Below are 25938 nucleotides of genomic sequence, written 5' to 3' on the forward strand. Positions count from 1 at the left end.
TCTAGACCCGAAACGTCAGCCTTCCTGCTCCTCTGATGCTGCTTGGCCTGCTGTGTTCATCCAGCTCTACACCTTTGTTATCTCTGGTGTTTTCAGTACAAGGTTGCAAATGCAGAACAACTTACCATCGACAAAATCAAATTACTTTGATTACATTGCCTCTCATGGCAGGTTGTTTAATAGTTTTCATTGGGTAACTAAAGGTTAAGATTGATAACCAAATGTTGATTTTTATTTTAATTAGCCATTGTTTGAACAATTATGTTGCACAATAGGTTCCTTTTGTTATTGTACTTTATGATACAACCCAACAGTTGACCCATCTTTGAGAAGTTAAACATGATATTTATATTCTAAACCAAATGAAAGTGTTGCTGTTAGGCCTATTTTACCATAAAGGCAGAAACATAAAGAAATTTGCTGGGAATATAGCACTCAGCACTCAGTGAGTCTAAAAAAAAATTTGCATTTATACTGTGCCATCCACGACTAGCAGAAATGCCAAAAGTGATTTGCAGCCAATAAGTTGGCTCATACATGTTGTCAGTTGGCAAACAGCAACGTCCAAAACTATGTTGTGATAATGCCACGTGACCTGTTCTTTTTATATTGATTGATGAATAAATATCAACCAGGACATTAAGGATTTCCTGCCTGCCTTTCTGAGCAATGCCATGGGAGCTTTTAAATTTGCTCATGGGCAGACACGTGAAAGACAGTGCTTCGAACAGTGCAGCATTCCCTCTGTGTTGCACTATTGTATGGGCCTATATTTGTTTAGTGCTGAAATCCTGGACTGGGACCTGAACCCTCAATTTTCTGACTAAGAGGCAAGGGTCCTATTGATTGAACCACAGCTGAGACACAAAATAATATTCCGGGTGGAATATTCACCTTTCTCCAGTTTTTCCTTTCTCTTCTATCTTAGTGTCAGAACACTAGACTAAGCATAATTTAAAACAAAAATCATAGAACTACTGATTTGGGAAATCTGAAATGAAAACAGAAGAAAATGCTGGAAGCACTCAGCAAAGCATATAGTGTCAGTGGAGAGGAAGGCATTAAACCTTGCCTCCTCCTTTCTTTGCTCCGATGATACCTGTGGTGTTGAGGGCTGACCAGTGTTTTACTTTTATTTACTTCCACTTTTTAAACTTGTAATGTTACTTGTTTTCTTCTTTTCCCAGCTTTGTAATGTCAGAATATTCCAGTATGACAGATATGGAACGTGACCAGATTGATCAGGATGCCCAGATTTTCATGCGCGCATGCTCTGATGCCATTCATCAGCTGAGGGCAGAAGGTAAAGACAAAAAAAAGTGAATTTGAAATTTTTGCAAAGCCTTTTTTAAAAGTATTAATCAAGCAGCTTAACTCTTGTGAATGTGCAACTGCAATTGAGACTTTGTTTTCAGAAACATTAAAAAGCAGTGTAAATGGCTGGCTTATTATAGATTATTAGTTTTATTGGATGCCTGTAAAATACTTTTAGGAGGATGTACGAAGTGGATGAAAGAACGTTTCCCTTGTATACTGAGCTATATGAGGTAGAATGTATGGCAGGACAGAGTGTTGAAAGTTGTGAAAGAAATATCTTGAAGGAGAAACAGCATGTTTTCACATCAAACATATGTTCTAAAGTAATTCTTGGCTTCCATCTCTAAAGTGGCAGCAGAAGTTCAAGAACAAGTTCCCATTGTTACTTAATTGATAGTTTGGTATGGGAGAAGTTGGGTATGGGTTCGGGGGGAAATGAGAATCAAAATTGAAAATAAGAAGAACAGAAGTATAACGGATAAACAGAATTTATGTGAATAAATTCAACTTAGTGTTTCTATGATTTTTCTAGTTTTTGGCCTCCATACTTGCACACCACTGCCATATAGTTAGGTGCAGAGTAAAATCTATCATAATGGCCAGCATTAGACTTTCCCCAGCATCAAGTAAGTATCACCTGGCCCTTTTCTATTTGTCACAATAGCTGTATTTCAATTGAGTTAGCCACCATGCTGGAAATAGAATAGCCTTTATTGTCTCGTGCCATTCAAATGCCTTTTGTGAGTTTTATTCAGGCTCAGAATCCATTCTCAGTCTGAAGGACTTGCATTGTCAATCTACTCTGGACTCAGGTTGACATCTGTTATCATTGAGATTGACTGCACCGAAATAGAGAACAATGCCACAGCCAAGATTTAGTGCTCCATCTTCAGGAGCAGCTGACTTTCTGCCCCCACCAATGTTTGCCACATCAAACTCAACCCAGTTACTTGAGAGCTGACTGGCTGTTGCATGATTACTTAAGGGCCTTAATTGTTGATGAGAAGGTCGCTATTGAATCTTCTCACTCAGCGTTTAATTGCTGAGGAAGTGAGTATCTTTCCAGAGTGACTTGCCCAATATTTTGCTGTTCTCACTACCTTCCTCACCACTTCCAGGGAGAAGTAATCACACCTTGTTAATAGTATCACTTCATTAGTGTTGAGATCACTTTTGTCAAATTCACTGTCCTTTCCAACAATATCCATTGAACCTTAGACTTACTTGGTCCTCCTCAACCTCTCCCCAGCCACCCATCCATTCAGAACATTTTTTTTTCTCCCTTATCTGTAAAGTAAATTGGTTTTGTTGTTATAGATGATCATGTAAGCTTATGAGTTGAAATAATTTATTAAGGGATATTGTGTAAGACTTCTATCAGAACCTTCATGCATGAAATGTATGATTTAGGAGTTCCTAAGGCTTCCAATTAACTGTCTCTTCAACTAATTGTTAGGTTTTGCAATTAGGTAATTTGTCCATGAGGTTATTGTTTACTTAATATGACGGAAAATTGTGAAGTGTATTTGCATTAAAGGCTTGTTGCTTCCATTCCAGCCATGAAGAATGTGATTTCTCCCCAAGTGAAGGAACACCGGGAAGGTGTATTGGATTTGCTTGAAGTTTACCTGAAAAGTAATTTTAATTTGTTTTAATCAGGGATGTGGGAAATGCTTCATGGTTTTAAGAAACATTGGTTTTAAAATTGGTTATCTAATATATTACTATGTTAAGCTGCTTGCATAGGAGGTGATTGTACATTTCACGTCGTCAGCTTTATTTTTACAGTGAATCCGAGAATGCATGGACACAGGTTAGCCAGCAACAGAGCGTGGCTTGAGAGCAACACTTGAGTATGGAACACAAGCTAATGCAAGCCTTAATAGACTGGCAAAGTTGTAGTCAAACTGTGCAGAAAAGATAGTCATAAAAGGCTAAATAGAAAGAGTTTTTGTTTTTTAACTTGGATCTTTTCTTTCATGCCCAACATCAAAGGCCAATCCTATAAAGAAAGTTCTTTCTTCTTACTAGCTGGAGTCTAACTTTACACATGCAATATCTATTGATGTAGCAAACCCATGGGAGCAAATTCAAATCCACATCATTATCTTTGGGATATTGGATATATCTTGAGCCGGCTTGCGATTTCCTGGACTTTCAGAAATGTTACAGTAAGCAGCTTGTCAGATGTGGCATAACTTTTAAAGTACAAAAACAAATTTATTAAAAAAATAGACAAGCAAAGGCAAATAGCAATTTTACCATTATGCATAGAACACACCAATATAAAAATAACTGATACTCATAAATAAACTGGGCCTGAAAGACTTTTGACAAAAGCTTTATATGAATTTGGATTCTTACTTTCACAGTGCCTCCTACATGTTTCTCAGTCCTGGTATCATAAGGGAGTACTCCTAAAGATCAAACCCCAATACCTTTTGAAGGTAATCCTGACAAAGCATTTCAATAGATGTAATCCTAGTAATTGCATCGTCTCTGACTTTTCAGGAGAAAATTGCCTGTGTCTGTCTGTTTGGAAAGACTGAATGCGTCCCTTTGAATAGAAACCTTATGAAACAATAAGAAATGAAAGCCCATTGTGGAAATCCTAAAATGAAAGATCAGAGCAGAATGTTTGCCAAAGTACTTTCAGCTCCATTGAAATCTTGACAAATTGGCAGTCTCCTGTGTCTTTTTGCACACCTTCAGAATTTCACCATATTGAGCATGGTCCTAAGCACCATTTGCTACCTTTTCAAAACCCCTTTGAATGCATCACTACCCATATTCTTCTTTCTCCACAAATCTTCTCTGCCAGCACATGATCTGTGGTACAGTAATGCCTCAGGATTGATTAAAGAGCAACCAAACTTACAAACCAATGCCATGGTTGTTGAAATGATTTTAAAATATTAAATACAATTTTTAATCCCTTATATCAACAGTTTCCATACAATGGATGTCATGCAGTTGTATTGCCAGATTTAGTGTAGTACATTGAATGAATGTAATTGTAGTAATGAATCGAACTTCAAGTCTTTGACCTAAAAGATGCGGTTTACCCAGATGGAATGAGGCTTCAGACTCCCTTAGTCATATGAATAGCTTTTACGAATATGCACCTGTTGATCGGCCTAGCTTAACCATTCGGAATGTACAGTAATGATTTTACTTTCTCTTCACGAAGGATTGTTGAGCTGTAATCAACAGTTATAAATTGCATTTAAATATAATTGACCCAAGGTAGGATAAGCAAACACTTCTGTTTGAATACAGACCATAATACTTCCCAAACTCAAAGCCTATATAAATATTTACCATCTCCACCACCCCACCACTGCGCACCCCCCCCACCCCCAGCCCCCCCAACCTCCCCTTGCATAACTAAGTGTTGAATTGAATAGACAGAAGAGCCAACTAATAAAATAGTTGGGAAAGATCAAACTTTTCATTACAAATACGAACCCTAATTTCCTGAGTTTATTTAAAATCCTGTCACTCTGCACTTGTCCTGCAAAGTAGTGAATTTTTATTTTGATTGTAGGAATTATGGGGGAAGATCAGACACCTCCGGCGAGGAGTGCACGTGAAGACCAGCAGTCCTGGGTTATTCTTACATACACTATGATCTGGTGGCTGACAGCAGAGAAGTGATGATGGAGATCTGTCTGGCTCATCTGCTAAAACTAAGTTGCATTGAATTGGGAAAGTTTTTAGATCCAGAAAAGAAAATTAAATCATGCTCCCTAATCTTAAAGTTCTGTTCTTGTTTGCATTGATGAGCATAATAACACAAGAAATAGGTGGAGTAGACAATATGGCCTGTTGAGTCTGCCCTGCAATCCACTACAATCAAGGCTGATTTTGAGCTTCAACTCCATTTTTCCTGCCTACTTCCCATATCTCCTGATTACCTGAGAGGCCAAAAATCTGTCTACCCTAGCTTTAAAGATGTACAACATTAAAGACTCAACCTTCTGGGGGAGAAAATTCCAACAATTCACATCCTTTCAAGCTAGGTGGAAAAGTAAGCTGTGTGGAAGGCAAAAGAGGCTGCAAAAAGATACAGATTGGTTAAGTGAGTATATAACAAGATGGCAGGTGGATAACATAGGAAAGTGTGAAGTTATTCACTTTGGTCACAGGAATAGAAAAGCAGAATTTTTTTAAGAATGTGCAAAGCTTGTAAGTTCTGATGAACAAAGAGATCTGAGTGTGCTTGTGCTTGTGCTTATGATACATACAAAGTTAATAGGCAGGTATAACAAGTAACTCAGAAGACAGATGGCATCCTTGCCTTACTGCAAGACAACTGATCTACAGGAATGAAGAAGTCTTCTTAACAACCGTCCAGGTTTTTGGTGAGACCTATTCTGAAGCAGTGAGTGCAGTTTTGGTCTCCACATTTAAGATGTACCTATATTCGAGGCAGTATAGTTACTGTTCACATAATTAAAATTTAAGATGATGAGTTGTACTATGAGCAGATGCTGAGCAAATTTAGAAACTTAGAAAAATGAAAAGTTAAAGAAGAAATTTCTCCACACCTCAGTCCAAAATGATCGGCCCCTATTCGGAGACTGTGCCCCCATGTTTGAGATTCCCTGACCAGTTGAAGTAATCTCTTAGCATCCATCCTGTCAAGCCCTTCAGAATCTCGTAAATTTCAATGAGATCACCTTTCATTTTTATACGTTTCTAAATTTGCTCAGCATCTGATCATTGTACAACTCATCATCTTAAGATTTTAATTAAGAGAACCTTAACTGTACTGCCTCAAATATAAATATATCTTAAATGTGGAGACCAGAACGGCACTCACTGCTTCAGATGAGGTCTCACCAACACCCCGTACGGTTGTAAGAAGATTTCTTTATTCCTGTAGATCAGTCATCTTGTAGTAAGGCTAGCATACCATTTATCTTCTGAGTTACTTGCTATTACTGCCTACTAACTTTCTGTGTATCATAAGCACAAGCACACTCAGATTTCTTTGTTTATCAGAACTTACAAGTTTCACACCTTCTTTAAAAAAATTCTGCTTTTCTATTCTTGTGACCAAAGTGAATAACTTCACACTTTCCTATATTATCCATCTGCCATCTTGTTATATACTCACTTAACCAATCTGTATCTTTTTGCAGCCTCTTTTGTCCTCCACACAGCTTCCCTTTCCACCTAGCATTATGTCATCAGCAAATGTAGATACATTACTCTCTGTCTCTTCGTCTAAGTCATTAATGTAGAATGTAAAAAACGGACTGCCCAGCACTGACTTTTGTGTTGCTCCTGTATTCACTGCCTACAAACTTGAAAATGCCCTATTCGTGCCCATTCATGCTTCTTGTCCGTTAACCAGTCCTGTGTCCATGCTAATGTATTAACTCCAGTCATGAGCCTTCATGTCTTTGATTAAGCTTCTGTGTGCCAACTTGTTGAATGTTTTTTAGAAATCCTTGGCATACAGTATCTATAGCTTCACTTTATCTATCTTACAAGGTACATCCTCAAAAAAAAACTCCAATAAATTTTTGTCCATCACAGTTTCCTTGAATAAAATTGTGTTGGTTTATTCTAATCATACAATACTTTTTCTAAATGCAATATGAAGACTTCCTTAATAATAGATTTTAGCACTTTCCCAGCAAACAATGTTAGGCTAACTGGTGTGTTGTTCCCTGTTTTCCTTCTACCTCATTTAACTAACAGTTGCTGACTTCCAATCTGATGGGATTATTCCCAAATCTAAGGAATTTTAGAAAATCATAGTTTTGTCCACTATCTCTGCAACTATTTTTTTTAGATTGCCTAAAAAGCTGTAGGCTGTTCAACAGTGTGCAATTTGAATCCATCATTAAGACTAAAATGCTTAGTTGTTGGATGTTGTAAATTGACCCCCAAAAATTTGCTGTTTAATTTCCTGTATGTTCAGATTTAATATATTTTCATTTTTGTAATCCGGCAGATGTGTGTAAAGTGTACTCTGAACAAAGGGCTATTCGAGTCAAGCGAGTGGTGGATAAGAAAAGATTGTAAGTAAAATCATAATGCTCAGTTTGATTGTAAGAGGGCAGTCTGCAAATTGGAAAGCTATATATTGACTGAAATTGACCCCAGTTAGGGTACCGTAACGTTACATTGTCTCTGTTCTACCATTACTGTTGGTTTTCCTTAAATCAGTCAGACACGTAATGCAATAAAAGTCCTGCTTTGCAAAAGCTCAGTATTTGAATTCAGTTTTTAATTCTTATGTCATTTCATTGCCTGAACGTTGAATAGAGATTACACTAAATGTTACTCATTATGGAGTAAGGGAGGGGACATCTGGGGCCAAGTCACTGAACTATTCCTTGTATTTTTGACCAGCAAGACAGCATCTGTAGAGGACTTTCATTCAGGTTGTACAGCTTCAGCTGAGGTTGTCTAGCTCATAATAGCGATTATACAAATTTTAAACCCTATGAAAAATGGCTGAGTTTATGTAAGGTGAGATGAGGAAATTGTTTGGATCTAACACTAACCCCCAAGCTGCATCCAAACCAGCACATGTACAGTTGAAAACCCAGCAGAATTAGGATAGTTGATTGGAGGTGTGCGGGCCACGTATCCACTACCAGGAAGGGCTTTGTTATTTAAATATTATAATCAGGCAGCAGGCTCTTTAAATGCCTGGATGAACAAAGGCTGGAAGGAAGGGATGAATATAACTGGGCATTCATCAGAGGCACACCTCCTCCAAAGATGTCCCACGCTTCCTTCCACACCACCTGTGCAAAAGAACCTTTCCCCCACTGTGCTCTCCCTGCTCCTTGGGCTTCGCCGTCCATCCCTGCTCTAAAGCTTAGGGATGTACCTCTTTGCTATGATCTTCCTTGAGCCTCTTTCTTCAGTCCTAGCTGTGCCTCTGGCACTAGAATGGCCAACATCTGTCCCTATGTTCACTTATTAGCTTCCGAGGACAGGACTTCCTTCCAGGTGAATGATGGAAGTCCAATAATTAGGCAATGTTGATCATTTGCAGCACATCTTCTAGCCAACGTTCCTTCTGGGAATGGAAGAGGGAGGTGGAAAGTCATCTTCCCCATCCCTGTGTAAATTTCGGCCCAATGTTTATGAAATTTTGGAGCAGTTATTGTGGTCAAGATCTAGTTTTAACTAAATATTTAACTCCACCTGCAACATTGATATAATAAACTTAAACCAGGATAATCAGACAAGCAAGAATATTGTGTAGCATTTTTAAGGGACTTGACAGGATAAATAATGAAAGGATGTTTCTCCTCATGGGAGAATCTAGGAGATAGTCTCATAATAAAGGCCTGCCAATTTAAGATGGAGATGAGGAGGAATTTCATCTCTCAGAATGTTGTGATATTTGGAACTCCTTGCCACAGAGACCTGTGGAGGTGGAGTCCTTGTGCATATTTAAGGCTGAGTTAGGTAGATTCTTGATCAGTGGGAGAATTGTGGGTTATGGGAAAACGCAAGAAGTTGGACGTAAGGAATGTTGGATCAGCGATGATCCCATTAAATGGCGGAGCAGGCTCAAGGGGCAAACGGCCCACTCCTGTTCCTATTTCTCACAGTCTTATAAGAAGTGCAGAGAATAAATATTTTGTGTAATCTAGGAAACCATTGAAAATAATAGCTGAAAAAGATGTCATAAAGTCATTGAAGCAGGAATTTTATTTGCAAATGGCTAAAAAGTGTAATATGGAAATGGAATGTGAACAGAAGAATCAAATTACATGAAATAATAAATCGTAAGTACAAAGATTTGTAACTGCACAGATGGCTCACTTGCTCCAGTAGTTTGTAGTAGACCCACAGAGATCATTAATAATTGTCTTACGGTATCTTGTTTTATAACATAAGAAATGAGGATAAGCTCTGAGGCACAGGAATATTGAAGGTGGCATAGTTGATAAAATTTGTCTAATTGTGAAAACATTAATATTATTTTACCTCTGACCCTCAGAAGCCATTTTAACTTCAAGTTATGACCTTGGGAATCAGGAAACATAGGATTGAGTAAATCTAATCTGTTGTTGTACACTGTTCTGACAGATTTATTTTTCGTAGGTCAAGACTTGAACCTGAACAGCATAGCAACAAGACATTAATATCATCTCCAGAGAATATTCCTCCTGTCAGGCCGGAAAATTCAGAGGAGCTGGTCTTAAAAGATGAAAGCAATGGTTTGTAACAGTAAATGTTGCGAATTGCACACTCTAGGTTGTGATTAAACGAAAGCTGAGGTCTTGCCATTTTCCTATTCAGTGATGCAATATATTGATTGTTATTAATAGAAAATGGACACAACACAATATTAGAAGCTCCAAGTATCAGAGGACTGAATTTACAATTACAAGGTATCTAAAACAAAGAGAATCATTAATTTTATCTTACTGATTTACATAGTTCATTTAGCATTTAAAGGTTTGTATTATACAATGCAGTACTAAGTAAGGGATTAGAAAGAAGAAAGTCACCATCTATACAAAGTATAGAGTTTAGTTTTAAATCCACACAGATAACATTCATTTGCTACTTTACTCTCATTTACACAATTAATTTGAGAATAATCTGAGTAGACAGACGTATCATTAAATTATAGGAATCGGTGTGAGTAATTTAAATTGGGGCTTACTTAAAACTAAACAGGAGATCATATGGATGAGTGCAACTCATTTGAATGAGACAAATTTTCCTTGGTTAAGTAAATATTCTTGATCTCTTTGAAGTTAGCCAGATAACTTTGGAGGCACATAAATTTATGTTAGCTAATCTAAGTCAGTACTAGCAAAATAAACATTCAATTGCGTTGCTTGATGGGCAACATTTTGTCATCTTTGTGGAATTTCATTGTGAGTATATTGATAATTCACAGAGAAAAATAAAGCCTCTCATACCTATTTATCCAACTAAATTTGTTTTAATCTTTAATGGGATGAGGACATCAGTGTTTGTTACTCGTCTCTAATTGCCTCGAGCTCTGTAGCATGCTCAGCCATTTCAAAAGGTAATTAAGATCTAACCTTATTGCTGTGGATCTGCAATCTGTAGATTTTTACAACAATTGTTGTCGGTTAATAGTCACCATCATTGAGACTAATTTTATATTCCAGCTTTATTAATTGACTTCAAACTCCAGATGACTTGGTGGAATTGAACCTACTTCCCAAGAGCATTTGCCTGGGCCCCTGAATTATTAGTCCCCAGCAACCTTACTTCCTGAGACTGATGTAGTGTTCTGGAATGCAGACCTATCTAGCATGACTTCAGTCATGAAATGCCGTTATAACCAAGTTAGGACAAGTGTACTGATTCTGTTCTTTGTTCCACTCCTCCACTGGTCACAACAAATTTTGAATTTAAAAGGGAAATGATGCATTTGCATATATCTCAGACTGTATGTGGTTCAGAATCAGAAATAAATCAGTTACGTTGTTTAAGTAACAAATGAGGTCATGTAACCTCTCACAGTGTATTATTGACTCATTGATTTTATTTGATCAGCTCATGTTCTTTGCAAATGCAACAATTTTCCTTACTTCCTTTGCTTTGTGATGAGACTTTCCAAGATATGGGTATATGTCCAGTTAATTATATTCTAAATTAAAATAGCAGATAACATATCTTCATAACCATAAAGTTCTAGATGACTGATTCAGATGTGTTTGCTGTTAATAGCAATGGCACAGAGTTCACAGATTATTTTTTTCCACCAATTCCATGATCATTGGTGAAAGCAGTTGCTAATTTCAGTTGGATCAGAAAACAGAATATTTCATTCTCTTCAAGTAATACTTTATCCCATCTCCATTGAAGTCAGTTAAACAGGTCTTGGAATGGACTAGTTCAAGTTGTCAGGTTGGTAAGCAAAACATAGTCAGTAGGCCAACATAACCAGATTGTTTCAATTTTAAAGAAGTAAAGACTTACCACTGAGTAGATTGAAAGTGGAAAGCAAGATGCATCAGAAAGTGATTAGATCATGCTAACCTTTGGTTTTCAATGGATAAATCTAATACAAGGAAAGAAGATAAGTTTCACAGATTTAAAGGAATCAGCAGCTAATTAATGAAACTTTATTTCAGCACTGTGACGTATAAAGTAGGGCATTTGAAACTTTAAAACAAAACAAAGAAGTTTTAAAGGAATCTAGGCCATAGTGGACTTGGTAAAATTGAGAGTTTGGAAGCTAGACGTGAGGAAAGATTCATCTGTCATTTGAAGAGCTTTGAGAATTAAGTTTTTGAGAGGTTAGGGAGTTGGTGAGTAAATAGAAGTAAGTGTTTACCATATAAAAGCAAACTAGCTTCTCGAATGTAACTTTGGCAAAGGAGATCTGAAAGTTCTGTTTGTAGTCAGAGGAGTTTAATTAGGTCTAAATGTGAGTAAGAAAAGGTGGAATAAGACAGGTTGAAGAAACAGCATTCTAAACACTAAGATCTTAGTGATTAGAAGACCAACTGAGTCTGTTCTCTAGTCTAGAGACCAGACAATGTCACAATTTTAGTGGAGATAAAGAGGCTTGTTTGGCTATAATGTTAGAATAAATGGAGCAATAGATGGATCAATCTTTCTTTATAAATCTGCTCAAATTTCATAGGTTTCTTGCTTTCATTTAACTGAAAATAGCTGCACTATAAATTACAGTTGAGATTTTAAACACTGTTTCCTTTTTAATACCATTTGTCTTGATGTCTGCTTGTCTAATATCCTGCAATGGATGACCCACAATTTACGAAAGGTAACATTGTTACTAAATTACTAAACTAGTAATCCAGAGGCATGGACTAATGATCCACAAATACAAGTTTAAATCTCCCCGTAAAAGCTGGGGAATGTACATTCAACTAAGAAATAAATCTGAACAAAAAACTTGTATCAGTAATGATGACCATGACGCTACATGGATTGCCATAAAAATTTCATTCAGTTTACTAATGCTCTTACCCAGTCTGGCCAACATGTGATTCTGCAAGGTAATGCAGTAAATGTATACGTGGAATTTCAGAGGGCATTTCACAATGCACCACGCAGGATGCTTATTAAGAAGAACAAATTATAGAGAAAGCCCTGGTAGAGGTACTGTTACAATCTTATTAGGGACTGTTAATTTCTAAAGAAAGATTTCAAACACGCATAATAAACTTCAGAAGTGCACCACACAATTTCCCATTTTTTAACATAAACATTATTACATATTTAAGGTAAATTAAGCACCACTGATTTAACACTCTCCCTTATAAACACTTTGTAATATAAACTCACTTGTACTTTTTACTTCCCACAACCCAAAAAATACATCAAAGTCCTCCCAAAATTTACTTTAATTCTCTTTAGTACTCCTACTTGAAATAAATTACATGGGAATCCTTCCAGTAGCTGGTGACTAAGCACTCTTCTGGGTTTTTTAAGTACCTCATGATTGTGGATTCCTTATTCTGTCGGGCTGTACATTGAAAACAAGCGTCTCCCTCTGTTCATTAAATCAGAGTGGTGGCATGTGAGTCCCTTAGGTTGGCATTAATTGCCCAATTAAGGGCATCAATTGGTGAATCGATGAATGGCCCTCGTAACACCTCCCCTGCCGTTTCTAAAATCTTGACAGGACAGGCAGCAGGTATGCTGTGGATAACAAGGCACCTAATTTTGTAGCAGCAAACACAGAGAATGCCAGAGAAACTCTGTTCTAACGAAGAGTCATATCAGACTCAAAATGTTAACACTGTTTCTCTCTCCACAGATACTGCCAGACCTGCTGAATTTCTCCAGAATTCTGAGATTGTTTCAGATTTCCAGCATTTGTAGCATTTTACCATTAACCCAATTTTGAAGGTCTGCCTGCTCAATTCCCTATCCATGAGTGGCCCATAAAATTGCTAGCATTTCTAATTTTATTAATTGTTAATAATTGGAGTGCACTTAGCAGTTGCTTGAATATTTATGAAGCACCTGTTAGAGAGACTTATTAAGTAGAATGCCTTTTGCATAGTTAACATAGAATTATGTAGAACGTATAGCACAGGACATTCAGGCAAGAGGTCAATAATGATATTTATGCTCCAAATAAGCTTCCTTCCAGCTTGGTTCATCTCAACCTGAAACCATATCCTTCTGTTTATTTTCCCCTTCTGTATTTATTCAAGTTCTACTTTAATTCTTTTGAGGACATCTGTGAAAGTTTGTATATCAATATCAAAATTATCTTTCACAGATAAAAGTTATCCAGAAGTACATGAAAATTTGGGTGTCTGGGAGGATTCAAAGGAAGATGAACTTTCACCAGAAGAAATTCAAATGGTAAGTTTCATCCTTTAGTGCAATTAATTGCTGTTATATTAACTTGCTCACCAGATATTATTTCAGTTACAGTCTGTGAACTCAGGAAGATGCCAGATGGTTTCTTTCTCAGCAGCAAATATTAATTCATTTCATGGTAACTTCTGTATTTTAATGAATCTAATAATGAAGAGTTTTGACACTGATTTACGATCCTCATTCTTCCAAGGAAGTTTAACCTTCACGAATTCTTTCAGCCTATCTGTCTCTTTGTTTTCTGAGCTATCGTGTTTTATTATTGTAGAACCAGAAAATCCTGGATGTACTCAGGAGATAAGGTAGGATTTGTGAAGAGAGAAACAGATTCAGCTCTAACCCTTCTATTGCTTCTGATGAAAGGTAACTTTAACTCTTTCTTTCTTCACAAATGCTATCAGACTTGCTGTATGACCCAGCTTTTTCAGTTTTCGTTCCCACTTTTCAACATCTACAGTATTCGCAAGTATATCAGGGGATCTCCTCTGCTGTCTTTTAAATAGTGCCTTGAGGTTATCAGGGACAGAAGAAGGTACCTGAATTTCATGTCTCATCTGGAGAGCAGCAACTTTGGCACTGCAACTCTTCTTTAGTGTTGCCTGAAGTATCAATTTGATTATGTGCAATAGTACTCAAGTCTCCAGACTGGGACTTAATCCACCACTTACTGATCCTGAGGCAAAAGTGCCATTTCCAAGCAAGGTCAAGGCTGATGTTAATACTTAAATGCTCATGTATAAAAGCACCCCATGATTGACAGTCCATCAAACCCTATCAGCATTCATTCTCCGTACTGCCAACACTTCGTTGATTTGGAAATATATCACTGTTGCTGGGTCAAAATCCTGGAATTCCCTTCCTTATGGCACTATGGGTGTACTTACTGCCATGGACTTCGGCAGTTCAAGAAGGCAGCTCACCACCAACTTCTCAAGGGCAATTAGGAATGGGCAATAAATGTTAACAATATCCACAAAATAAAACTGGAAATTTGTGTCACCACATCAGGCCATAACTGAGGGAATAATTTTGTGTTCTGGTCAGGCCTAACTTACCCAGCTCCCTTGCTAATAAATCACATTTCCAGTATCCAAGGATTCCTTATCAGCTGTTGATTCAATCTGTTCCTCCAGAACTGTGATATTCAAAATGGCCATTTTCTCTCATCTTGTGACTTTAAGCTGCCACTGCCAATTTTAAAATCTGGAGGGGGTTTTGCATGTTAGATACAGGACAAGGATTATCAAATTCAGCACTGAGTGCTGGCATTGAAAGGAAGAGGCATTGTTGAAATTTAAATGTCACAATGTCAGAAACACGTAATAAAAACCTGAAGAAAATAGCATAATGTGGAAAAAGAGACATGCTGTTGCAACTTTACATTTTGTATTTATCAGGACAGATAATGCAAGATGAAAAGCTTCAATAGCTTTAGAAATACTGAAGTTCTGTACTTATTAATGCCTATACATATACTTGAGACAGATAAAACAAAATAACACATGAATAACTGCCAACGTGGAGAGTATTTTGAGGAATAAAATCTTTCTGATGTTATTCTCGTAGAAGGGTAAGTTTTTTTTGGGTTTTCTTGTTTGGATTGGATGGGCAAGCAGTATGGGCCATCTTGTCTTCAACTTGCGTCATAGGCAGGTATAGTTGATAATTGTGCAACCATAATTGCTGCACGGACAATTGGCAAATATACTTAATAGACTGGGGTTTTTTTTTTCTAGAAGAGAGGAGGCTAAGGGTGACTTAATAAAAATATATAGCGTTATGAAGGGGTTTGATAGGGTAGACACAGAAAACATTTCCACTTGAGGAATTATAAGTTCAACATGGTTGCTAATAAATCCAAAAAAAAAACCTTCTTTACTTTATCCAGAGAGTGATTAGAATGTGAAACTTGCTATCATGTAGAGTGCAACTAGGTAAATATATACAGGAGACAGGAATAAAAGGCTATACTGATAGGGAAGTGATGAACTAGGTTGGAAGGAAGCTCAGGTATACATCAACACTGGCATAAATCAGATTGGCTGACTTCCATTCTATTAATTCTGTATATTCATTCTAGCAATTCCTGAAGAGTACAATTTAAAAGTACTATTGTGAAATAGTAACAGTTGTAATGTTTAATGACAGTTTAAATGATCCAAACTAATAGCTACCAATTTTGTCTTGATTGTATTTGGGTAGCTGTTGCAAATTAACCATATGCCTAATCTGTGCACTTATTCCAAAATGAAGACATTTAACTCTTAACGTTATTGAGATGATATTCACTCAAACACTTGCTGCACTAAATGCAGCTGAGGTTACCAATCATTTGGGATTGCCCTGAAGCTTCAAGGAGTTCCAAGCTACTGGCCCTGTCACAGGTGTAAGCAACCCAGAAGAAAATTAATGTTATTAATTTTGTTTTCTTTGAACATTTTCATTTATTAGTTCTAAATTTATTAGTAATTAAAGAAAAGAGCTGTTTGTCTCTCAATCAAGGATTTTCCAGCTGAACAACCAGAAGTCTGGACCTTGTTCAGGCTAGGACTGAAGTTACATTCACCTCGCACAAATACCAGGCAATAATAATATCTAACTAGGGAGAACCTAAGCATCTCCCATAGACATTCATAGAACCTCTACAGTGTGGAAGCAGCCCATTTGGCCCATCAGGTCCACACTGACCTTCCGAAGAGCATCCTCCCACAGCCCTACCCTATCCCTGCATTTCCCATGGCTAATCCATCTAACCTGCACATCCCTAGACACTATGGCCAATTTAGCATGGCCAATCCACTTAACTTGCACATCTTTAGATTGTGGGAGGAAGTTGGAGCATCTGAAGGAAACCCACCCAGATACAGGAGAATGTGCGAACTCCACGCAGAGAGTTGCCTGAGTATTGCAATCATTGAATTACCCACTATCAGCATCCTGGAGGTCATCATTCACCTGAAACTGAACTGAAACAGCCATATAAACACTGTTGCGACAAAAGCAGGTCAGAGACTGAGAATTTTGTAGTGATGAAATTTGTTTCCTGTCTCCTCAAAACCTGTTCACCATCTACAAGGCCCAAGCCAGGAATACTACCTACTAGCCTGAATGAGTGCAGCTGTAACAACACTCAAGGTTCATACCATCCAAGACATAGCAGCTTCCTCAATTTGTATTCCATGCACCAGCTTCAGCGTTCACTCCCTCCAACACTGATACACTGTGGTAGAAGTTTGTCACCATCCACACGATACACTGCATCAACTCACCAAGGCTTGTTTGGCAGCTCCTTTCAAGCCTGCAGCTTCCACCACCTAGAAGGATAGGTGCAGCACCACCTGCACGTTCCCCACTAAATCATACAGCATCCTGACTTGAAACTACATTTCCGTTCCTTCACTGTTGCTGGTGAAGAATCTTGACACTCCCTGGCTGATAGCCCAGTGTGTGCATTCAACAAAGACTGCAGCAGTTCAAGAAGGCAGCTCACCACCACCTTTTCATGGGTACGTAGGGAAAGGCAGTAAACACTACTCTAGCCAGTGACACTGTCACCCTGGAAACGAATAGATTAAAGAAGAACAGTGTACACGAGAACCACCCTGTGTGGCAACCAGTGGCAGAAGTGAGGGGATGGAGAGTGCATGGAAGTGAAAGATTATGCAACTGAACCTTCAGAAATGTGCTAAACAAGAGTTGTCTACACTAATTTCAACTGTTCAAATGGCCACATTTAGAAGTACTGAATAACACAAAGATTAGAAGCAGGGCTGTTGGACTTGCTGTGTTGTTCAGTAAGATCATGGCTGATCTAATTGTAGCTTCAACTCCCTTTTCCTGTCTGACTACCCTATCATTCTTGACTCCGTTATTGATAAAACTATGTCATGCAGCCTTGAAAATATTCAATGACCCATGATCCCTGGGAAAGAGAATTCTGCAGATTAATGTCCCTCTTAAAGAAAAAGTGTTCTCCTCATCTAAGTCATAAATGGGCGAGCCTTAATTTTTAAACTTTGACCCCAAGATCTAGACTTCCCCCATAAGGGGAAACATTCTCTCAACATCCGCCCTTCACGGTTTCCTCAGGTTGCTATATATTTCAATAAGATCAGCTCTCACTCTTCTAAAATACAATGATTATCGGCCCAACTGCATAACCTTTTCTCATGAGATAATGCTCTCAACCCAGGGAATAGTCAAGTGAAATCTCTTTGAACTGTTTGCAATATGATATCTTTTCTCAAGTAAGGAGACAAACTGTACGTAGTACTCCAGATGCAGTCTAAAGCCATTTACACCAAAGCAACACATCCCTACTTTTATACTCCATTTCCCTTGCAATAAATACCCAACATTCCATTTGCTTTCCTAATCACTTGCTAAACCTGCATATTAATGTATTTGTGATTCACCAGGACACCCAGATCCCAGATACGTTAGAGATCTACAGCCTGTCCCCATTCAAATCATATACTGCTTTATTCTTCCTGCCAAAGTTGACAAGAAAGAAGCAGATCGTTTACAAAATCATTTGTATATAATTTTGAAACTCATGCAAGCAGTCTATACCTTGGAGGCTGAGGCTGAATATTCCGTAGGAATGAGCTGAGATGATTATAAACAATGAAATAATGACTTCCAATTTGATTTGATTAACTTGTTTGCTTCTCTCTTATCCCCAAATTATAACTGACTTTTACTCAGCAGAGCTCCATTTTAACACCTTAAGTGAATTTGACCTTTAGGAAAATGCTGCATAAATTTTACTTTTCCTATCTCAGTTCTGAAGTCTGTTTTTGTTACAGTAACATCTCGGGGAATTTGCAGTGAGAGTTTTAGGCAACATTGAAAGGCAGCAGAACATAGTCCCATTCTATTGCAGCTGTCACCATTCCATATTATTGCTTTAAATGTATTTGGTTTCTTAGGCACTCACCCTACCAAGTGCATTTTTGCATCTCCACATAGAGTTTATCCTGCCATCTTCAATTACATGGGCAATTTATTCTATCTTATTTTCATTTCTAACATTTATTTAATGGAAAGTACTTTTGTGTTTTAGCAAGGATGCTGGTACAATTACAACATTTAAAAGGCGTCTGGATGGGTACATGAATAGGAAGGGTTTAGAGGGATATGGGTCAAATGCTGACAAATGGGACTAGATTACTTTAGGATGTCTGGTCAGCATCTGGGAGTTGGACTGAAAGGTCTGTTTCTATGCTATGCAGCTCTCTGACTCTAATAAGTAAACGGACTTAAAGTTATGAATTGTATTAACTACATTAATAGGAGGCGTAGTGTGCTGCTGAAAGATGGATAGCACATTTGTTACTTGTGAGTTCTTGAGCATGGTAGGAAAGTGTCCCATTCATTTCAATCACACAATTATATTTAGCTGTCAATCCCTTTGAACTTGGTGAGTTGTCCATTTCTGAACATGCCCTATGTCTGACAGTTTATTTTTCTTTAAGCATGCATAACTTTTATTCATAGGTAAATATAAATAAATTAGCTAATTGGAAGAAGAGGGAGATTAGTCATTATGAGGACTTTGGGATTCATACTGATTCTTTCAGTGCTTGTGCATCTCTGATCTCAATATCCTGATTCGTTGTACAAGCTGAAAGCATATTACACAAGATTGAAAGGTTGGTAAATGCAGATATCTATAGTGAGCATTGTCAACAAAAAAAAAATTTTTTTTCCATGCAAACTGTCTATGGTCGCAAATTGATCTGTTTGTCTTTTTTGAATTTGATAGGTGTGATAAGTGAACCTGAGATGGTGGACTTGTTCAGAATATTCATATGTTTTATATTTTGCATGATAATTGATACTGCACTTTATTCCTGGCAGTTTGAACAGGAAAACCAGCGCCTTGTCAGTGAGATGAACAGCCTGGTGGATGAAGTGAGGTAATTCTATCATAATGTAGTTCTCTTGACAGAAAAGCATAAAAAGGAAACAATTGAGACTTAATGCAGACTTTAATACAACTAATGCTTAAGTGAGCTGTTTGTGAAAATCATTGTAAGTTGACAGAGATGACAAGTCCTTTAATATTTGAAGGGACAAATGTTTACCTAGGTTATGAGTCGCATTCCCTCTGAGTCTGAATAGTTGTAAAAGCTAACACACAATCCTCCCTGTCAATTTTTTTATTGTTTTGGCAACATATTTATTGTGATTCACATTCTATGATAAAGTCACTATCTATATTAAAGTGCAGTCACTTTACATGTGGACCATCCAATTAGCATGCTGGCAAGTACAATATTTTCCCTAACATTTTTGCTCCTTTTGTGAAGACAACAGCTCATGAAAATTAATACAGTGAAGTGTGAGCTCCATAGCTTTGCTCAAACGGGGGCAGTGGTTTGAACCATTGGAAGAAATTTAAGGTAGAATGAACGAAGGGGATGGGAAACAGGCTGCAAAGGAAGAGCAAGCAGTGCTGCAAGAGCTGTCAGGCAGCAAGCCACTGATATGAGATTCTCATTAATATTCTGTCCCCTTGCAAACATATCCACAGCTCTACTATCTACCTAACCTAGTCATCACAACTGACTGCCCTCATTCAGCTTCATGGATGTTATCCTTCTAGAACTAAAAATAGGAAGTGCAAATGAAATTCAAGCGTATATGCTCACTGTATCAAGATAATCTATCACTTTTATTTGGACAGTTGCTTTTACTGAACACTAGTAAGGCAAGTTGCCTGTGTACAAAGTCCTAGTACCTGTGCTGAGAGCTCACTATGAGTAACATTCCCATTGGCTACATGAAGGGGGTGATCCTCCTGAGGACACCTGAGCTCTGACTGTACAAAGCTCAGCAGCAGACTGGATTACATCAACTACCCCAACAAGGACACTGGTTGAGAATGTTATGGGGGAGCAAGCACGCTGTCAGTTCTGATTGCAGACAGCATCTGTTGCAATTCAGCACTCCTGCTGTGCTGCATGATGCAAGTGGCTAGGAGTAATCAAACATGCTGAAATACCCTATCAACGTTGTTCTTTGTAAGAATATGTTGGAGCCCAGGCCCAGTCTAAGCTTCTGTTGAAGTTTTCAGAGCTTCTATCAGTGGCTGCACAATGTGGGTCTGAATACAGTGTTCATGGCACTGACAAGTCACTCCATGGTTGACTGCGCCATCTGGATATTGTGCACGAAGACCCTACATAAATTGGACATGGACTTACTGGCAGGCTGCCTGATTTACATTGACATTTATGGTTTATAGCCAAACGTTCTGCAGATACAAACATCTTACATCCCCTCCTTTTACATCAGGATGTGAGGTTACCCTCCAGTGTTATCTTGGGTGTTGAACTGTTCACTCATTTAAATGTTCTTGTTACATTTTAAATACCATAAATCATAAAAGTATGTTTTTATAAATTTGTCTATCAGCCCATCCATGTGTAACAGTGCAGGATCAGTTTTACATTGAGATACCATATTTCTCAATTCCAGCTGGTATAAACTGATGCGTGAACATTGCAGTACTATTTTTAACTTTGATCTCTACATTCCATGCATAACATCTATAGATCCTATTTAAACAAAGATACATAGTGACAGCAGAATAATATAACCCCAGCAGGGTGCACTTAGCCTTCCTCAGTTTCTCTAACTCTCCAATTGCCATGGTTATATTGCTCTCAAAAACCCTTTCCATTCCTTGTAAATACAAGTGACTATGCTAACATCTTCAAGACCATTTCAGGCACGGCTGAGTGACTCTCTCACATTCCATTACTCTCCTTGTCTGCGGAGATATACTTGCCTCAGGCTCCCTTGCACAATATAGCCCCCTGCTCGGCAAAAAAGTTGTTTTAACTCATCATGCGCTAGTCCCACAAACAATCCAGGGCTTTGAGTTGTTCAAGTAGTATGGACACTCATTCCATACTAAATAGACCTATCCATCTGCCCATGTACATGAGTATTCACAGAATTTCCCAATCAAGATGTCTCTGTTCTAGACTGTGAACTTATTCAGCAGTCAGTCTCTTAGTTTAGGTGAGTGAATGATCCTCATTTTACTCTTGGAAAACTTGAGGTCAAAACTCTGTTTCTTGCACCAAGTCCTGTTTATGTATACCCATTGTGGTTAGTGATCCACTTAGGCTTCCAGTCAAACAATGCCTCAGGTTTAAAACTTGCATCCTTGTTTTCAAGCCTCTTCAGGGCTTTGCCCCATGCTATCTTTCTGATTTGTTTTTAAATCTGCTCTTTTCTATTTCATGCCTTTTACGCACCCCCATTTTAATGCCCCACTCATTAGAGTTGTGCCTTCAGCCAAGTCCTAAGTGCTAGAATCCTGTCCCTAACTTTCTTTCATAGAGCCTAATGGCCTTATAACTTCTTGGATCAACCTTTTGACCATCTGCTTTAATACTACTTACGTGGCTCAGTGTCTAATTTTCCTTTATAATGCATCTGTGAAGCACCATGTGCCTTCTTCTTAAATTAAAGGAGTGATATGAATACAAGTTGCAGTTGCAGTTTTGCTCTGTCCTCTAGAATTTCAGAATCTGAAAGGGAAGAGAGTGATGAGCTGAACCATTTCGTGGCAAAGTGAATCATTTCGTGGCAAGGCAAAGCAGAAAGAGATGAGTGACCACCAAAAGCTGCACATTAGTTGAGGATGAAATTTCAGTGAGAAGGAAGAGATTTGTTTCAGATCCCTCTGGGAAGAAACCGTACTCCTGAAATGCACACTGCCTGCAATGTACATGATAGTCTGTTAGAGTGGACAGAATGTAAATGAATGTTTGGCCTCTTACTGTGGCTGCCTGATGTTCTATGCCAATTTTCCTTGCAAGAAAGAAGACAGTGAGTTAGTATCTGTCTGATGAAATGTTTTGAGGATGTGCATTTCAGGGTAGATTAATAGTGTGTGGCCATCCTGTGAGGCAGTGATGAAAGTGTTGATGAGAGTAGCAGATGCAGGGTAATGTAATAGCTGCAGAGTGAGGTAGAGTGAAGTGTGCTGCAATAATTGGAGGAGACTGGTAAGAAATAAGGAGGGGATGGTTGTGAGTGCTGAGGTTACACTTCTGCAGGCTGACACACAGTGCAGTGTGAGATATGAATTTAGTGTCATACCTTAAGTTGCTCTTGGAAGTAATTGAACTTTTTTCTGCACTGCATCCAGGTCCTTAGAACCGTGCTTCTGGTAATGGCCTGCTCTGACATTTTGACCTACTCTTGCCAGGAAGCTAACTGGGATTCTTCATCTAGACAGGGAGAAGGATGAGTTCGGAGGGTCACCGGACCCAAAACATTAACTCTGTTTTCTCCTTCACAGATGCTGCCAGATCTGCTGAGCTTTTCCAGCAACTTTGTTTTTGTTCCTGATTTGCAGCATCTGCAGTTCTTTCGGTTTTTATTTAAGAGCTGTAATATGCTGGCTGCTCACTTATTTCATGTCGTTTACACATGGGGGACGAGTTGAACATGGTTCCTGAATCCATATGCACAGGCCCACCAGTAGACCATATGAATTATTTGCCCCGTTTTCAACAATTTGTGAATTTAAGCTCTACTGCAGAACTAGCAAACAGAAGTAGACAGATTAATACGTTTCAGTTGAGACCAGAGACTGAAAGAATCTCTCCCCTGAGTTGTGGATCTTTGCTAAATACTCCTAGCAAAAGCAATAACACTTCTATTCAACAGATTCGTTGACGGACATCTAAATCTGTATCTGCTGAAGATTAATAGACAGAAAGACGTGTATAGAATTAGAAGATTACATGCTTTCCTAAATAAAACGAACACTGTCCTGTAAGAGCTATGGATATCCCAGCAGAATGATAGTGGCCTGTATCAAATTTCATGTATTTTGATATTGGATTAATAACTAAGAATTTTACCATATTACCTTAGGGTCCAAGAGAAATTTCACAGGTTTCCAATAGCTTTTGCATATTCTCAGTTACCTCCCTCAGGAAAATAAATAAGTGGTTTGGAATTCATGATATTGTAGATGAGGCTCAATTGTGGACTTGAAGGCCTTTGACCTTTTTCATTCCATATTTTTGTCTGTTCAAGGTAGCCAGTATCGCTTCAGACCATTTCCAATTTTCTTTGACTCTTGTGCCTTCTGAGAAAGAGCTATTTTACTTATTTACTTTATATTCTTCTCTCTAGCTAAAAAGAACAACAGCTGTTTTAAATTTCACACTGTTCAGAGGTCAGCGTTAGCATAACATAATCTAGGATGAAAGGCTTGGTGCCGTGTGTTGGATTGGAAGTCTCGGTGTGAATGCACTGGCAGCATTTTCGGACAGCTTGCAAGTGATTATTTTTGAGACTGTGCCCTTAGATCCGATCTAAAGCTTTGTTTATAGTATTTATTTTGTCTGTCCTAGAGTATTGCCAGTATGTTATATGTAAGCTGCAGAATTCAAAAGCTGTTTGTTCAGGCTGAATATCACTGCTGGCTGTGATTAGTTGATGAAGGACTGATGCAAGAGCAAAAATTAGAATTATTAGCATTCATAAAATGGACCTCAGAAAGATGCAACGTGGCATTAATTAAGAGTAAGTCAACATTCCTTCAAAACTAGAGGTCTGGTAAGGCTTGTGGTATCTTGAGATCTTGGCATCAAAGAAGTACCAAGTATAATAGATCGGCCTTCTGTTCTCTCACCTCTGAGAACATGTGTTTGATTCTAACCAAGAGAGACATGATGATAATCTCTCTTTTACAAAACAGGTTTGGTCAACCTCAATCCAATTTTGCATTTGTAGCTAAAGAATGAGTTTACATTTACATAGCACCTTTATCCTCAGTCCGTTAAAAACTTTACAGCTAATGAAGAACTTCTGAAGTACAGTCGCTGTTGGGTGTGACAGGAGAACCATCATCTCAAAGACTGCTCAAGTCAACTCGTGTCACCACCACTAATTGAGGCCAAATAGGGATGGGAAAGAATGTGGATTTACCAGCATCGTCTTCGACCCGGAAATGAATGATTGAAAAGAAATCCTAGTATGGGTTCAAAGAAAAACCTGTTAATCTTCAGCAGATACAGATTTAGGTGTCTGTCAATGTAGCACTTAGAAAAATCCACAGCAAGGTTTGAATGGAAAAAGAAAGTGAAAATCTACTACAATCTTCTGAATTTGCGGCTAAGACATTTTGTCATAGTATCATTTTAGAAGATTTATTTTAAAAGATGTAATGCTCAAGCCATACCAATACTGAAAATAACTTGAACTAAAACAAAAGCTCAATCTCTGACCTCCATTGTTCAAAAATCTAAACCGGAAACCAGCAAATTCTGGAAATCGGAAATAAAAGCAAAATGTACAGGAGGCTGTCTATTGTTTAAATAGGATACACTTCCAGTTGTGACACTTCATGCGAATCCAGTTAGAATTATTTACTATGATGTACAGCAAGAACATAAAAGAGACTTGGCACAATATTATCTGTAGTTTTGGTGATGGGGATTTCAGGTGAAGAGTTACGTCTTATTTTAAAAACATCAAATTGTTGTTATCTGTTTGTTACTCATTTCAAGTTAAAACAAAATGTAACAGCCCAAACTCCTTAACCCAAATCAAGCAAAAGAAAACATAGCTTCCTGATGCTGCCTTTTACTCAGCACAAAATAAACTCTTCTTTTAATCTAAAAATAGGCAAATTGAAGGAAAGGTGGTTGAAATCTCCAGGCTTCAAGAAATTTTTACTGACAAAGTGCTTCAACAGGTGAGTTAAGGTTCGCATTATATTGTAATATCAGACCAAACTGATTTATTCTGGACAACACAGTTAAATTCACTAAATTTGAATGCACTGATCAAATTTAATCAAACTTTTTCTTTCCAATCTATTAAGTAAAGTCCATTAGAACTAATTTAAATGTGCTCGGAGCCAAATAATACTTGCTTGTAAAACACCTTGTTGCTGTTCGTTATGTTTATTTGCCAGGCACTTGCTGTAATGTAATCAAACTGGGGAGTCTTCCCATTCAGTTTCGCACTCCACTTGGGAACAATGGCAATTGCGCCACCTAAACTTAAGATACAACAATGCATTTTACCAGGAATACAAAATAAAGACAACCAGTATTCTATTTAATAATAAGTTATGTAGTGATGTTTTTTAAATCAGATTTCTGAGTGATAGAGAGCTACTGTCAGGCATAAGTTGCTACTCTTGGTCTTTTTTCATCTAATGATCTATTTTTGGGGGGTACATTTATCCTGGTCCATTGCCATTTTTATAGATTTATCAACCTAACATTGATTAAAATTCACCTT

General features: G+C 37.9%; 1 protein-coding gene across 2 annotated transcripts in view; it reads left to right on the forward strand.

The window, feature by feature from the left end:
- Window positions 1–25938, forward strand: part of stx18 (syntaxin 18) — a 153000-nt gene that overhangs the window by 115759 nt on the left and 11303 nt on the right. For both annotated transcript variants that reach the window (XM_048595759.1, XM_048595769.1), the window contains exons 3-9: window positions 1188–1303; window positions 2875–2952; window positions 7286–7352; window positions 9403–9518; window positions 13547–13632; window positions 19510–19568; window positions 25315–25384. In XM_048595759.1, coding sequence (XP_048451716.1) covers window positions 1188–1303; window positions 2875–2952; window positions 7286–7352; window positions 9403–9518; window positions 13547–13632; window positions 19510–19568; window positions 25315–25384 — 592 coding nt within the window. The remainder of the gene's footprint in view (window positions 1–1187; window positions 1304–2874; window positions 2953–7285; window positions 7353–9402; window positions 9519–13546; window positions 13633–19509; window positions 19569–25314; window positions 25385–25938) is intronic.

This window comes from Rhincodon typus, chromosome 1 (assembly GCF_021869965.1).
Source record: "Rhincodon typus isolate 14 chromosome 1, sRhiTyp1.1, whole genome shotgun sequence".
Lineage (NCBI taxonomy): Eukaryota > Metazoa > Chordata > Chondrichthyes > Orectolobiformes > Rhincodontidae > Rhincodon > Rhincodon typus.